The sequence below is a fragment of the Seriola dumerili genome, unplaced genomic scaffold (genome assembly GCF_002260705.1).
Source record: "Seriola dumerili isolate Sdu_G_001 unplaced genomic scaffold, Sdu_1.0 BDQW01000105.1, whole genome shotgun sequence".
NCBI classification, from domain to species: domain Eukaryota; kingdom Metazoa; phylum Chordata; class Actinopteri; order Carangiformes; family Carangidae; genus Seriola; species Seriola dumerili.
In genome coordinates, this window is record NW_019174360.1 from 4221174 (window position 1) to 4236929 (window position 15756).

The 15756-nt window shown below is 45.2% G+C and overlaps 2 protein-coding genes across 13 annotated transcripts in view; one reads left to right on the forward strand and one right to left on the reverse strand.

The window, feature by feature from the left end:
- The window catches only part of LOC111222784 (peripheral plasma membrane protein CASK-like), a 43080-nt gene that overhangs the window by 17008 nt on the left and 10316 nt on the right, over nt 1–15756 (reverse strand). For 7 of the 12 annotated variants that reach the window (XM_022746636.1, XM_022746634.1, XM_022746632.1 and 4 more), the window contains exons 3-16: nt 13782–13887; nt 12729–12806; nt 12550–12622; nt 8088–8190; nt 7630–7805; nt 7235–7357; nt 6823–6906; nt 6494–6593; nt 5666–5683; nt 4204–4206; nt 3790–3911; nt 3634–3711; nt 3421–3501; nt 1710–1898 (exon numbers count right to left, since the gene is read on the reverse strand). In XM_022746636.1, coding sequence (XP_022602357.1) covers nt 1710–1898; nt 3421–3501; nt 3634–3711; nt 3790–3911; nt 4204–4206; nt 5666–5683; nt 6494–6593; nt 6823–6906; nt 7235–7357; nt 7630–7805; nt 8088–8190; nt 12550–12622; nt 12729–12806; nt 13782–13887 — 1334 coding nt within the window. The remainder of the gene's footprint in view (nt 1–1709; nt 1899–3420; nt 3502–3633; nt 3712–3789; nt 3912–4203; nt 4207–5665; nt 5684–6493; nt 6594–6822; nt 6907–7234; nt 7358–7629; nt 7806–8087; nt 8191–12549; nt 12623–12728; nt 12807–13781; nt 13888–15756) is intronic. The other 5 variants (XM_022746637.1, XM_022746635.1, XM_022746628.1 and 2 more) reach the window with 2 other exon arrangements.
- LOC111222786 (probable G-protein coupled receptor 34) lies at nt 9203–11771 on the forward strand. The gene is made up of 3 exons (XM_022746640.1): nt 9203–9321; nt 9538–9646; nt 10033–11771. Exon 3 carries the CDS (start codon nt 10074–10076, stop codon nt 11286–11288), a length of 1215 nt encoding a protein of 404 aa, XP_022602361.1. The 5' UTR covers nt 9203–9321; nt 9538–9646; nt 10033–10073; the 3' UTR covers nt 11289–11771.

The following is a 15756-nucleotide window of genomic DNA, read 5'->3' on the forward strand; positions in this document are numbered from 1 at the left end:
CATCCCTTCCTCTATCCCTCTCTAGATAAGAATCATTAACTACAACCCACATTCCAATCCTGGGTAGTGACCAGCACAACTCTCTTCACAGACACAGATCTGAGGAAAAATAAATATATAATTAAATATCTAACTGTTCTGTAACTCATGAGATGTTTCTATGCAACAGTTCAATCCCAAACTTCTATCCCATAGAATGTTTGAAATGTAACATGTAGACTTTAAATCAATGTCCTTAATGTGACCGTACTGTCAGCATCCTTCACACAAGCAAACACACACCACATGACATCCAGAATGTCCATATTATTATTATTATTATTATTACAGAACACAGATATGCAAGTTTATAGGTAAACTGTAGAATTAAACTACTCAAAAGTTCCATGGAAAATTACTCTCTTCCCCAAGTTGAAACAAAGAAGAACACAGGTGACACCCCTGAAACGTGCACCAGCCCCCAGGGGATAAAACAGTTGTGATTAATTCACACATTGCTGAAGGAAGAAGCTAGAGCTAGAAAAACAATGCAGAAAACTAGAAGCTGAGAACTTTGCTCAAAGCTCAGAGTCCCAGCTCAAAGCTCTGCAGCCATGTAAACTCTTAGCTCTAAGCTAAGAGCCACAAACTCAGACAGAACATATCCTGGCAAACTCCATCACAATCACTGACACACAGGCACAATCAGTCACCGTGATAACAGCAGCAACCGCAGCCACCTGGGTTCCAGCCAAGGGTCTCCAGCTACAGCACAACTCATAGCAGGCCAGTCTTAACTCTCTGCTCTTGACTGGGTCGATGTCAAAATAATATAGTAATATTTAATTACCTAATCTCATTCGTAGACGTGGTATCATTATATGTATAGCCATAACATATTCTCTCCCACCATTGCCAATTCATCACACTGCTCATTTCATTATTATTTTCATCTTTATGGTTATTTACTTAATAAACGCCTTTATTTACACCCAGCTGTTGTCCTGTTGTGTTCTTTTGACATAGACACTGGCAATCCATTGAATCAAGAAGTCACAGCTTCTGACATGAGATTGATAAATTTATCAATGAAGTAATTCATTGTTGTCCTCTCAGAGGACTAGTGCCCCATTTCAACAAGAGTACATTCTAAATTATGGCATTAACACCACAATACATACATACATACATACATACATACATACATACATATATATATATACACAAAACAACACTCCATTGGCTAAAAACAACACATAACTGTTTCTTTGCATATGAAGCGGGGAAGTGAGATCCAATCACAAGTGCTCACTCTACACTCATGCAGAGACACATTTTAACTCCAGGTGTGAACTGACATATTTACAGCTGCCCACTCATGATCAGATCACTGAAGACACATGTCAACACCAGCTCTGAAAAGGATCTATGTGTTTCTGTATTTCATAAAACAGGAACACAGCTGCAGTGTGCAAAAGGAATACTTTCTGCATTATCACAGCAAATCACTGCACTTCTTTTTACTGTGAAGTGGCTTTAAAGAAATGCTAACTCACCACTCACTCACTCACTCTCTCTCTCACACACACACACAAACTTAAGTCTGCATCTAGTCTAGATCCTATAGTACCTTGTGAAGGCGAAGCATACTTGCAAAAGCAATACTGCTTCAACAAAAACAGAGTACACGTCACATATCTGACATTTGGCGGCAGAATTTGTCTACGCACCATGGGCTCATCAGTGTTCTTTTGAAACTGGACCAGGCGAACCCTGGTAACATTCTCCAGGTCCATGTCTCCGTTGGTGCTGTCCGGGGAGTCTCCGTTAAGGTACGGTGAGGTGGGTGGAGGGGTCACCCTCAACGCCTCATCGCTGTAGACCTCGTGGGCCACCACGTCGTGGGTCTGCAGCAGAGCCTGGATGTACACAGACGGACAGACAAATATTAAGATTCTCAGGACCCACCGCAACATATCCTACATCTGGAATATATTTTTCACCTCTCTAAATCCTAAACATAATTCACTCCCAAAATCTAAGCCACTTACATGACCGTAGTCCCCAGCTACAACCATAACCATGTCCATCTCCTCTCTCCTTCCCTTTTTCTTCCCTCTCACTTCTCCCACCAATTCCCCTCCACAACATAGACTACAAGAAAGAAAATTTAAAACAAAAAAACACCCCCCACAAAGGACTAGCAGGGTCTGGGAGCAATCCAGGTTGAGAGATAGGCTTCCGTCACCTGGCGGTCAACCTTCTCCCGAGGGTGTGGAGCGTGGCCGCTGTAAGGAGCGGCCCGACTCAAAACCGCATCCAACCAAAACAATCCCATCTCCCCACCTATATCGCCGCACCATTACAAACTAACTAAGCAAACAGCTTCTTCCGCCAACAGACTGTCCCGATGGTCCAAAATAATCTCATGTATATAAAACTGATACTGTACATATTACCAGACCCCAGTGAAGAAGGGGGGGCCGGGGATAGTGCAGCTTACGCTGATCCTCCTCTTTGGCCACTAATCCTATAACTGACACACTGTGGTTTTACTACAAACACGTCTACTGTCTGCATTTGCCAAACAATCACATCTGTTTATCGGAGCGACGCCGCATAGCGCGACGATACGTCACAACGGGCAAACTTACAGGCCCTTTGCGCCAGTTTTGCCAGCGGCGCAGTTAAAGTGTGTGGCAGGATGAAGTCAGGTCAGAGAGCAGGAGGGCCTAATTGGATTGAAGCGAACCTAGGGTGTGACCGCTCCGCTGAGTGTCAAAGACTGAATCGGCAGAGAGGAAACGCCTCATTGTGCAAAATTTAGCCACTGCGCCATTTTGTGACAGTTAATCAAAAAAGTACCGCTACAAAACAGGTATCCCACACAAAAAGTTTCTCACTCAACCAATTGCCGTTATACCGTTTTATCCACAAACAGAGATCAAAACTGCATGCAACAAACCAGCTACACTCTTTGAGGCAAAGCAATTACAGACCCCAAAAATGTACCATACCTCTCCACAAAATCCAACTCTGCCTATTTCTTCCACCTCACTTTGCAGTTTAAACGTCCATCCTGACAAACATCGACAGTCACCGCAAAAAACCCACCCTATATCCACACTGAATTCCTTCAGCGCATTCCTCCTACAGCTCCAACTCTCCCGCCTCTGTGTCTTTCCCTGCCGGAGGGCTCGCCGAGCTCAGGTGCTAAGCAGCTTTGTGGCCGAGGGAGTTATGTGGATTGTCAAAACACCCTACTTCTGACTAGGTTGTAATCTCTCACACACACACACACACCAATAAGCACACGTTACGTGCACTGACAAAGCCAGTGACTAAGTATGTATATGTACGTTGCTCCACGCGTGTGTGTGTGTGTGTGCGTGCGCACACGTGTGCACACGTGTGCACACGCAGGCTTCAGTAACATCACACCATGAAGTGCGGCTGTGTGAGGATCCTCCTGAGCTCCTTGGCCTCCATGTTCTCTGGGTAACAGGAGATGGTTTCCAGTACCTGGTGAGGAGAAATAACAAGAAAGAGGTATGAATCTCAGGCACGCGCGTAATACCTAACAGACTAACAGACTATATGTCACTGAACATCGCTTTACTGGTCAGAGAACTACGCTGGCAGCAAATTCCTCACCTCTTTGGCTCTCTGCACGCCGTCACTAGGGGGATTTCTGATCTGAGGAGACGACCTGGTGTTGATTTTGTCATAAAGCTGAAACGACAACAGATAAATAAATAATACAAATACACATAATGACCCGAGCCTCGATTCATCGTGACGCCTACTCACGTCTAGCAAGGTGTGGAGGTGCTGATCCTGGAAGACGCTGTGCAGGAAGTCCATGTCTTTCTCACTGCAGTCCGTCAGCGCGTGAATCTCCTCTAGACTGTCCAAAACCTGCGATACTGCCCCTACACGCGCACACCAAAGTTATACACTCAAATAAATGTAGACTGAATCGCAAGCACACAGAAGCATTCACAAGTACGCCAAGCAATCCCTGCAAACATACAACACAACACAACACGAAATGCAAACACTGAACAAGACAGACACGTGTATCTGCAGACACTCCACCCGTTGCGCATCCACATACAGGGAAACAACAACAAAAGACCAAAAACAACACCAAAATAATCACAAACGATCGACGGCACAACAGAAAACACGCACAAACATTCACAACTATTGAACCCCAAGTACCTGCTGCATCGCCCACACATGCAGCAAAACCAGAGAAACAGCGGTACATGGCGTCAATACAACATCAGAAGAAAGTCATTTGAGAAAGTCACAGTGTGAAGGATGGGTTAGGGGCAGTAGGCCTGAGAAAAAATGCTAAATAGAAATATAATCAAATGTAAAAGTGCAAAAATATACAGTGTGATAAGTGAAGAAAGAAAATTCTAATCTGATATATAAACTTCACGAGTATTTGTAGCCTACGTAGTAATAAAGCTCCATGGTCATCAATACCCTGAGAAGAAGTGAGGGAGCTGCGGTGAGAAAACATTTTCCTCTCTCTCCGACTGCTCTTAAGGTTATTTAGAGATGAATCTGTGATTCTTTTGAACCCACGGGCTGATCTTTAAGTTGCCACACAATTTATTAGCAGCAGGTGGTGATATTACACCACGGTCTTCGGTTGTCTCCGCAAGCCTCCGCAGGCAGCCAAACAAACCTCTATCTCTAACAAATGATTTCAGAAATAGTAGGGACGAGGATTTACTCCGCCCTTGAAATTTCTCAATCCTGCGCTGGTCTGGAATAGAAAGTCAAGAATTTCTAGGCTCAAGTCCTGGAATGACAGATGAAAGATGGATATGGCGAGAATAATCATGTGCTCGTAATGGGTTTTGACCAAAAAACAAATTAGACTTTTATTCAACTGTTACTGTGAGGAGAACGAGCTATTTAAGCCGTTATTCCCTTTGGGAAAACCTCGTTATACGTCTGTTAACGTACATCCCGATTAGGGTTACCGATTGTTTTTCTCAATCGACTGTCGGCCATGTATGGATCGATAACCGGTTGATCGCCGAAAGCTAACCGGATACAAATACCGAACGCTATTCCTCGAGGAAATTGATTACATGAAATAACATTGTCTCTTAACAATGACTGCTCCCGCAGTATTTGGGAGACTAACCCCCAACTACACTGCTGACGACAGACTCGGGTCTCCGCTGTTCGATCGGCAATTCGTCGTCGATATCCCTATTTAAGATGCAGCTTTTTAAGCGCTATACAATATGATAGATAGTCCCGCCGTTAGTCAACACGGAGGCGTATGAGCAACTTATCCTAGTAACCTTTGTTTTTTGGTTTCATTCAAGTCGTGACAAAACAATCCCAATTTTCTTTTTCCTTTGTTCAGCGACCGGAATAACCGAGATGTACGTGAACAGAGTGTCATCTTTACAGGTCAACGGGAAGCATATGGAATAAAAGCACATTCATCAAACCGAATGGGTTTTCTCAAAAGGGAGACAGGAGAGAAGACAGAAGGAGACAGAGGAAGCAGAGGAGGAGGAGGAGCCACATCATCCATCACTAAGAAAAAGAAAAAGCAGCTAAAAGCAGGTGAGCATGTCATGATGATGATGATGATGATGATGATGATATCACACATCAAGATTCTGCGAGTGGGAAGGGTGATACGTACTTTCGGCAGCTAGCAGTCCTAGATGGCGGGGCGGAAGAAAAACAACACCGAAGAAAGAAGCTGAGATTAGAGGATGTACAGAGTTTTTAACAGCTCATAATGAGAGAAAACCAAAGAAAGAAGGGAGAGGATACAGAGTCAGAGAGGGCTGGGAGGGAGTAAAAGGAAAAGGGGAAAGAGCAGCAACAGAGCGAGAAAATCGCCAGAGGCGGTCTAGTCGGTCCTGTGCCCGGCTGCGAAAAGAAACCGGTCATCAGGAAGCACGTCCGCCACAGACTGCCAGCCTCAGCGGAAACAAAATACACACCAGTATATTTGGCTGCAGCGGCCGCTACAAAACCGAGCCGCAAATGCGCAAAGCTCGTCTCGTTGCGCCCGTTCGCTAAGCGACCGCGCAACTCGGTGCTCGTTTTCTACCGTTTAAGACGAGCGCACCGGTGTTCTATGCATACCCGCCGCCGCTCTTCTTATCAAAGGAAGTGAAAGTCTGTGTTTGAGACAGGGAAGTGAGGCTGTTGGGTAACATCTGTCTTTGTTGAAACAGAGGAAGTTCCACGCAGACAGCTGGAGATCACATTAAGACACCAGAATAGAAACCTGGCTAGAAAGTGAATGTCCCTTTTGTGTCCTCTATCAATGTGTTTCATCTCTGACCTCTAATGACACATGGGTGGATAGTTCACATATGGAGGGAGAGCTAAATCTTGACACACACACACACACACACACACACACACATCAGTTTGCACAATTAACTACTACATAACTGCAATACCGCCGTAACGTAGACAACGTTATTTTATCGTCCTCTTTCGCTGAGCCGTTTACCTGAGGAGGTGGGGTCGTCTGAGAAGTCGTGAAGCTCCTCTGGGGGGTCGCCATAGTAGGAATTAAACTTGTGGCTGGAAACGGCGGCCAGCACTGCACCCTGGGATACAGAGTAGGGATAATACAGCCGTTACACAGTTGTACATATTTGTATGCGAGGCCTCTAGAGGTCTGATGACAATCATTGGGAAAACATGACATAACAAATGATCTGGGTCAGTGATTAGAACCGGCTGCGCAGTGCGGGGGAGGCCACACTTCCTCCCATCTCTGATTTTTATCCAGCTGAACCTGGAGATTTTATGGTTGAACTTCGACACCGCGCTAACCTTCAGCTTCCTCCTGGCGTTGAACTTCCTCAGCTGTTCCACCGTTTCAGGCAGGTGGATCTTGTAGGCATACCTGTCCCTCTCCTACACCCACCAAAAACAAAAAAGCAGTCACATTAGCGCAAGTAGGAAATGGTGAGGATGTGAAGCGAGCTGCACATACACATTAGAGCAGTCACAGAACGGATGTGAAAGCAGAGGTGTAGCTTCTAGCAGAAGGAAGTGGTCTTGAGTCAGCAGCACTAAAGGCCAGTGGTTTGAAAGGTGACAATTACTTGCCAAAGCTTATTTCATTCAAAACCCCTATATCCCACTTATTTTCCGGGTTTTGAAATATAGCTTGTCACAAGCACAAGTTCAGCAGTTCTTAATTTATTACTGGTTGTGGTGGTGTGTGTTTGTGTGAGCTCGCCTTCAGCCAGGGGTGGTTGAGGGCCTCGTAGACAGTGATTCTCTCAGCGGGGTCCAGCATCAGCATGCGTCTCACCAGGTCTTTGGCGCTCTCTGAGATGTGGGCCCACTGACGCGGGTTCATCTGGAAAAGCGCACACGCGTGCACGGTTGAATGTGGGCAGACAGACACTCGTCACAGTCTGTAATGTTCTTGTAAAACGCAGTTGCGGTGACGGTAGAGCATATTACTTCCAGATTTGATTCTAAAAAATAAGCTCTGTTTATTTAGCAGCAGCTTGACGGATGACGCCGCAGTGTTATCCGTCTAGCTGCCCTCAGCGACTGCATCTGCCGCACATTAGCGCGCCGAGCTGTCGGCTGACGACGAGGCCGCTTTGTCCGCCGTGTTCTTACCTTGTATTTCCCTTTAATGATGGCCTCAAACAAGCGCTCCTTGGTGCCGTAGAAAGGCAAGCAGCCGGACAGGAGGATGAAGAGGATGACTCCGCATCCCCACACGTCCACCGGTTTGCCGTACGGCTCCCGCTTCACCACCTCCGGGGCCATGAAGTGGGGAGTACCGACTCGACCTGAAAAGAGCGGGCAGAGGGACGATTTATAACGATATTTGGGGTAGGAATATGTGAATGGCTGAGACCAACGATGGTTTAAATGTTAGTTTATGTTACTTCATAACTTCATAGGTTAATTATTTAAATCATTTGCCATCCGTCCGTCTGGAGCAGGCCTCCGTCGACATCCTGACCTAGCCACAATTTACATTTTCCAGTTCATCTGATCTGACTAATTGTCTAATTAAGGCAGGGAAGCCGTGTTTTCTCAGTTTGTCGAGGTCAAAGTGTCTACTGTACCTCCAGCTACTAAGCCAGACTCTCCCAGCTGTATCGCCACTCCAAAACCTCCCAGCTTGACCGGAGCAGAGTTCTCCTTTGAGGCCAGCAGCACACAGTGAGGCTGCGGAGGAATAAAGGAGAGAAGTTCAACAGTAAATTTTTTAACAGTCTTATTCGTTTCACTGACGCAGAGGGGGGGGGAAAAAAAAAAAAAAAAAAAAAAAAAAAAAACTTTTTTTGCAGCCTGTGCAGTGCTTTGCTTTTCTCTTTCTGTGCAAAAGTGCAGGATCCCATATGTTCTGACGCTGGTTAGTAAACCGCGGTTTCACAATGACAAGACGACTCGAACAACTATAACTGCGAATTTTATTATGATGCTCTTGCCCCAGGATTTAGCCGGTGCATCTTGGATAATAAGCATTAGATTGACACGTCTCTCTCACACACACACACACACACTCGTGTGCTGTAGAGCGAGGTTTGATATGCATTTTACTACATTGAAGAGAACTGCATTAATGGCCATGCTGTAAAAGTAACTTGTGTATAACTTAGAAGAGGACAGGGCGGAGAAAAACTAACCACACAGTAGAGAATTACTGACAGTGACATACAAGAAGAGAGAGAGAGAGAGAGAGAGGAGAGAGAGAGAGAGAGAAAGAAAGAAAGAGAAAGAGAAGTGACAGTTTTTAAGCAGTCAATACATGAGAGTATTTTTGCAACATAGTTTTCACACTTAATCTCCATTTGCATAGAAGTAATGCTGCTGTATTTTACAAGACGACGCCAACGACAAGTGCTTTGTAAAACACAAGGGTATTCGACCAAACGCACTCACTGGCAGTCTAAGACTTCATCAATATTATTATTAAACTACTATTAAAGTTTTTTCTCCATCTCAATTATGACTGTTTGTTTTTATGATCTGGCACCGGTAAGCGTGTAAGCATAGATTTAAATAATTTTAGGGGGAGAGCTGCATGGCAGATGATGGTTGTGGCGGTGGTCTCACTTCCTGCCTTCACATTTTTCACACTTCTCGTTATAGGGGAACAGAGGGGCGTGGAGGATGTTGACTGAGACGATTCGAGATCAGAGAGGCGCAGTGAGAGAGAGAGAGAGAGAGAGAGAGAACAAGAGGCAGAGAGGACTGGCGGACTAAACTTTCATATCTGTGAGAGGGAGAGAAGGATCGGAGAGAGTGCAGCTTCTCGACCGACCGAGAGAGAGAGAGAGAGAGAGGACGAGACCGGTAAGACAAAGACTGATTGCGAGCTGAGAACAGAGAGCAGAGGAGGACGGGGAGGAGTGGATGCTGTCAAAAGGATATGCAAAAAGAGTCTGCAAGATTTATGACTGATTCAGAGGTCAAAGAGAAAGATGAAGATGGCAAAAGGAAAATGTAAAGGACATGCACTGCGGTTTTGTTATATTTTATTATGTATGTAACTATAGTTTTACTTAACAGGTCGCAAGTTTGATGGAGGAAAACACACAGCGGACTACTGCGGTCACACATCATTCGCACGCGTTTAAACTACAGCTGTGCTGACCCTCCTGCGGAAGGAACATTAATGGTGAGCGTTCTGCTTTAATCCAAACATCTGTTTGTAGCAGTCAGACGGTGAGTGGTTCCGAGTGTCGTCGTAATTCGGTGGAACTGGAATTCGTGTGTTAAATAGGCATGAAACTTTCCATTAGTCACGACTCGGGTTCCCACGAGTAAAAAACTAAATCCAGCGACAATAGAAAACAAACACTTTTCCAGAGTGTTCGATACGCTGCTTCTACACCTCCTGTTATTGCATAAAATAATTTCTTTATAAACTACAACCCACATATTCACCTGTCATACACATCACTGCAGTTAGACAGTGATGCACACTATTCTTTTTTTCTGCTTTTTCCATTGGTTTTATTCAGTGACAATAAACTGAAATGAGCTTTTCCCTTTCTTTTTCAGAGCCTGATTGACAACCCTCAAGATCCCACTCCTCAGACACGATGACCGCCTCTTCTTTCCCCTTCACTCCTTCGGCCTCTGCGTCGTCCAACTCCTCTCTTGCCTTTTCCTCCTCTCCTTTCTCCGCCTCGTCGGCGGTCTCCCCAAACCAGAATATTTGTTCGTTTGACGACACGACCCTCCGTCTGCCGCTGATGGTCTCCTACTCCCTCTTCTTTGTCGTCGGGCTCGTGGGTAACCTCTTTGCGCTGTGGGTCTTCCTTTTCTTACACTCCAGCCGCAATTCTGTAAGAGTATTCCTCATCAACTGCGCCGTGGCTGATCTGGTCCTGCTGGCGTGTCTGCCCTTCAGGGTCCTCTACCACATTAATGGAAACAAGTGGGTACTGGGATCTTTGGCCTGCAAGCTGGTGGGGAATCTATTTTACATGAACATGTACATCAGTATCCTGTTACTGGGCCTCATCAGCCTGGACAGATACTTGAGGCTCAAAGGAAAAGGTAGAGCGCGGAGAGGCGTGATGATGAGGCTGCGGGGGCACAACTGTCCGTGGAGCTGGGTGGCGTGCGCGGCTCTGTGGGGTCTGTCGCTGATGGCGGTGGTGCCCATGATCGCCACGGCCGAGGACAAAGAGAACAGCGGCCAGTGCTTCCAGTACAAGCAGCGACGCGTAGCCAAAGGGAAAGCCTACTTCAACGCGATCTTGGTGCTGTTGTTCTGGCTCGTCTTCGTCATGCTCGTGGTCTCCTACGCGAAGATCGCCTCCCAGTTGCTGAGGGTGTCACGGGACAAGCCGGACCTGCCCAACTCGCACAAATACCAACGGACCGCCAAGAAATCCTTCTTTGTGCTCTTTCTGTTTACCCTTTGTTTCGGGCCCTACCACGCCTTTCGCCCCGTCTACATCCTCTCCCAGCTCAGCGGAACGGCATCGTGCGACTACTTGCACCTGGTGGACCGCACCAATGAGGTCATGTTGTTATTCTCCGCCTTCAACAGCTGTTTGGATCCCGTCATGTACTTCCTGTTATCCGGCTCGGTGCGCAAAACCGCCCTCCGAGTACTCGGAGACCGACTCGGCAATTGGGCGACGTCCAACAGCTCGACGACAGAGTTCAGACGGACGTCTGTGCCTGTGGCTTTAAATTCTCAACTCAACACTCCCTCGGGTACCCCGAGAAACAGTATCTGTGTCATCAACTCCACCCTTCGCCGCACGGGAGTGACGGTGTTTCCCCCTACCGACCGACAGTGATGAAAGTGTGAACGCTGGAGAAATAAATACCTTTCGTTTCTAACATATGCCGGACTGATCGGGCAATTCTCTGTAACAATGAGTAAAGCGTTTCTACACGTAATGACTTCTTATGTTCGACAAATGTATGTATGTTTGTTTGTTGTTTTTTACTGCAGTTACTCATTGTTTAGACATTAAATCATTGTTTAAATTCTACTTTAATGTCTGAGTGAAAGAAGAAAAAGAAAGAAAGAAAGAAAGAAAGAGGCACTACAGTGACTGCAAAGACAGCAGCTTTTCTAAAAATAAATACATGCCATGTTTATTTTCTAGAGAATGCTGTTATGCTATAATGTTTCTGAAAATATAAATGGGTAAATTTGTGACAATGGATTGAGTGTATCTAAATTATGTTAAAACAAACACATTTTGGATGTTTTTGTTCCATTTCTAAATCTATTTGTAATGTTAATATAATCCTGTCTATATGAAAGTAAAGAGATGAATAGACCTAACAAGGGGGTGTTTCCTTCCTAACGCTCAGAGAGAGTGACAATCTGCTGATACACCACATACACGGGACAAAGAAATGAGTGACAGGTTTAGTCAGTTACATTGACAGTGCATCTGTCAATGTAACTGGACTGAAAACTTCCTTCCTCTTGTGTTAAAAAAAGCACCCATCTGGCACTCCGAGGCGGGTGTTAAAGCAAACACCAGCAGTAATGAGCACCTCCCGTTTCAACCGGGTTTGACCCGCCAGCACCCGCGGACACAAGGCGGCCTCGATCGCTTTGTGGACAAATGGCTGGTGTGTGGATCGAGGGGCTGTTTCAGGACCGCTCCAGCTGGTCTGGTAGTTTTTGATGCCCGTGTTGAATGGCTAATCCTGCTGGAATCAGCCGTTAATGCTAATCTGACCACAAGAACTCCAAACAAATCCACACTGGTTGTTTGTCATGCCATACAAACTATATTGACGATTCGGGTTTTGCTAAGGCGCTGGTGTGCAGGCCAAAAGGGCTTCCGTGTGGTTAGACTGAACCGCAAGTTTATTCTAAAAGCCATATAATAACTGGAAATTAATGTGAAGAACGGATGTCGCCGAGTGTGTTTTCTGGTAAACAGTAAAATGCGCTCGACCTTTAGAAGATAATCATCTTCTGGTCTGAGAAGGTGGTTGTCTGTGGTACGGAGCATATTTATTACGCTTGTTATGAAAAGCTTTCAGTCTGCTGGTTTCAGAGGCTCAGTCTGGGACTCGTGGGAGAAACCTCACCTTTACGTCGCGATGAATCACATTGTTGTCGTGGCAGTATCGAAGTGCCTCCAAAATCTGCCTCATATAGTGGCTGCGTGAACAGAAAGCAAAGACAGACATCGACAAATTGTTGTTTATTTCAAGCTGTATTCATATTTTAAATGTTCTACCCACAGCTCCCAGACCGTGTGTCCTACCTGGCCACTGCTTCGCTGTACACAAACCCGGCGTCGGCTCTCTTGACAATTTCAAAACACAGGTCTGCTCCGTCCATACTGAGCGGGAAAGAAAGAGAAAGAAGAGATCGGGGTAGGGACGAGACAAAAATCAGATTTCTACCAATTACAGATAACAGTTTACACAAGACCGCATAAACTAGCGTGTCTCAAAATAGAGTTTAAAACAAAGTGCAAAACTCTGTCCACCAGGGAGCAATTTTCACTTCACTGGTGCGAACGCGTAAGCACTAAACTTTCGCTTTAGCACTTTTCAGCCAGTACAATCCCCAGGGAGGCTCTGAGGAAGCTATGGGATACAGATTTACTAAATAAAATCCACACAGAGGAAACAAATTAACCAGGTGAGTTGATTAAGAAAATTAGATTTACGACAGATGCCGGGGGAGAAGTAGAGAGAGCCGTTCCCCGCGTGCCCGATGTCACCTGTGGATTTTATATTGAACACAGATGCTTTGTCTTTACTGTAAAATCTACCTAAAAATGACACACGGGCCTGTTATTCCGGGCCGGGAATTTACATTCAAAAAGGCCTCACACCTTTATTTATTCCAAAACACATGAAAATATAACATTAATGCTTGATATTTTGTCTTGGCCTAGATATATCTTCAGATATATAGCACAGTACATCAAAAATTACATTATATGGTAGTGTGTATCATCTGAACTTTAAAAAAGAGCTCAAACACTGATTTTGTTTCCATCAAGGAAATAAGTCTGTAACCACAAATGTGAGGGGGCTGTTCGACGATAGGGTGTGAATATACACGCAGTAGCCATCTGGCAACTGCTGGTAAATTTAAATTTAGCTTACCAGCTATGCATCGTTTTCTACTCTATCTAAACTATTTAGCGGCTGATGAGAAACAGTATTTGGTATGCGGGACTGATCAGCTGTGCGGGTGTTTCCCGCCCCGGTTACAAGTACACATAAAAGACACAAAATCAAACCCTAAACTTACACATCAAAAACACATCTGACGTCTGATTACAGAGTGCACGTAGACTTACAATTCAAAGACCATGTAGAGCATGCCATCGGAGCTGTAGGTCTCCAGCAGCTCCACGATGTGAGGGTGTTTCAGCATGTGGCAGATACTGGCCTCTCTTTTCAGATCTGGCAGACAGAAATTAGAAAGGGGGTTTAGTGAGATACTGTTCACGTCCGACAATTAGTATTCAATCTGATAATAAGTACTTCTTTCCTTGTGTAGTGTCAGTAAATCCAGTGCTTTGCTCTCAGTCTCCTTGTAAGAGTATACTTCATTTTATATACACATGCTACTAAATGTCTACAATGAGAAACAGATTTCCCCAATCATTATTTTTATTCTTATTGAAAGGTGGAAAGTACTTTAATGAGGACGCAGTAAACAAATGTAAACCAAAAATCAGATGACCTTTGGGTGAGAAAGCTCCCTGGTGTTCATTTGAGAAAGAAAAAAAAAATCTGTTCTGCCGAGAGGCTCGTTCCACATCTCTAGGTGGGGATTTAAGGAGATGAAAAGCAAAGAGGACAAGCCCAGCGTGCAGCCCTCCTCCTTTCAAACCTCGACATATGTGCCACATCTGAACTACGCCACCAGAGGGAGCTACAGAGCGTTTCATTTACAAACTGGGGGATGCCATTCTTACTGAGCAAAGAAAGGTGAGTTTTCACATGTTGGGCAGACAGCTCACGAGCTGGTATACAACAGAAAGACAACTCACACCAGATGTAGCACTGCTACAATACCATCATTATTGCACATTTAAATCCACATCTGGCCCGCACTCATCAACATCATCCCCTCTCATTATCCCTGCATCTAGATTGCACTGCAAATACAATTACAACATGATTCTGTGGCATTCCTCAATAACGACAACGACACTGGAGGGAAAACACAGCTTAAGGGAGTGGGACTGTCCTCCTTTTAAAGAAAAGGAAACACACGGTATTGAATAGAATGACAGAAGTGGTGAGACGTGTGCTAAGACCGCTGAGGCAGGCTGTTGTTGAGCTCCTCACTCTATAAAAACCTCATTTACACAGACCACTCCTCATCTGCAAGTCTACTGATCTTTGTGTGTGTGTGTGTGTGTGTGTGCGCTCATTGTGTCGTGACAGGCCGGTATCATTATGCAACACTGAGAAATGACGCCGTGTCCCCACTACAGAGCCTCCATTCTCCTGTTCCTTTGCTTTCATGATTTCTCTCCTCTCCTCTTTACGCTCGTCTCGTCGAGTATCTATTCTTGAACTTAACAATGCCGCCCAGTGTCCGCACGGCAACAACGAAACCACTCAAACAGAGGGAGGGAGCCAGAGAGGCCTGGAACGCTTTGAATGAAACCAGTGCCATTCACTGGGCCGATTCCAAATGAATTCTTGCACGGAAGGTCTGGGCTAGATTACGCTTTGTGAAGCAATGTTAAATAATTCCACTCTGAAGTTTTTACTGGGAGAAGCTGGGAGAAAGGATCTCGCCGCATGCATCTCGTGATATCCAGAACCTAGGATAAAACCACCTTACTGAAATCACACCGAAACTCAAAAATGCTTGCTCATATACTTTGTCTGACGTACTGATGAATCATATTTCCAATATCACCATTGATATATATCTAACTAATAATACTGCAACCTGAAATTCATTACCCATAAAGCTTTAATGTTGATCCCAGCGCTAGCTCCTTCACTCTACATTCATCCTTATTAAATCCAACAAATCCAGACACTTACTCGTTCTGCTTTAACTCCTAATACTACCGGCCTCTTAATGATGCTATTAACCTTTTGTTCATCTAACTCCCCGACACGCTCACACACAAATATATTCACACATGAATGTGGATGTTTGATATTCAGCTTGTAGCTCGGCCCAGCCCGCTGTTCTGTCTCCCTTTCGTTCCCGCTCGCATTTATGCTGACGCAGATTCTTTCTTAATAAGCTAAAGTATGCCTTCTCAGGAAACCGCTCTCCGAACCTGGCTGCGCTCCAGT

Bases quoted from the DNA above. Each gene is read 5' to 3' on its own strand.
- LOC111222786 (XM_022746640.1), top strand. From the start codon at position 10,074: ATGACCGCCTCTTCTTTCCCCTTCACTCCTTCGGCCTCTGCGTCGTCC.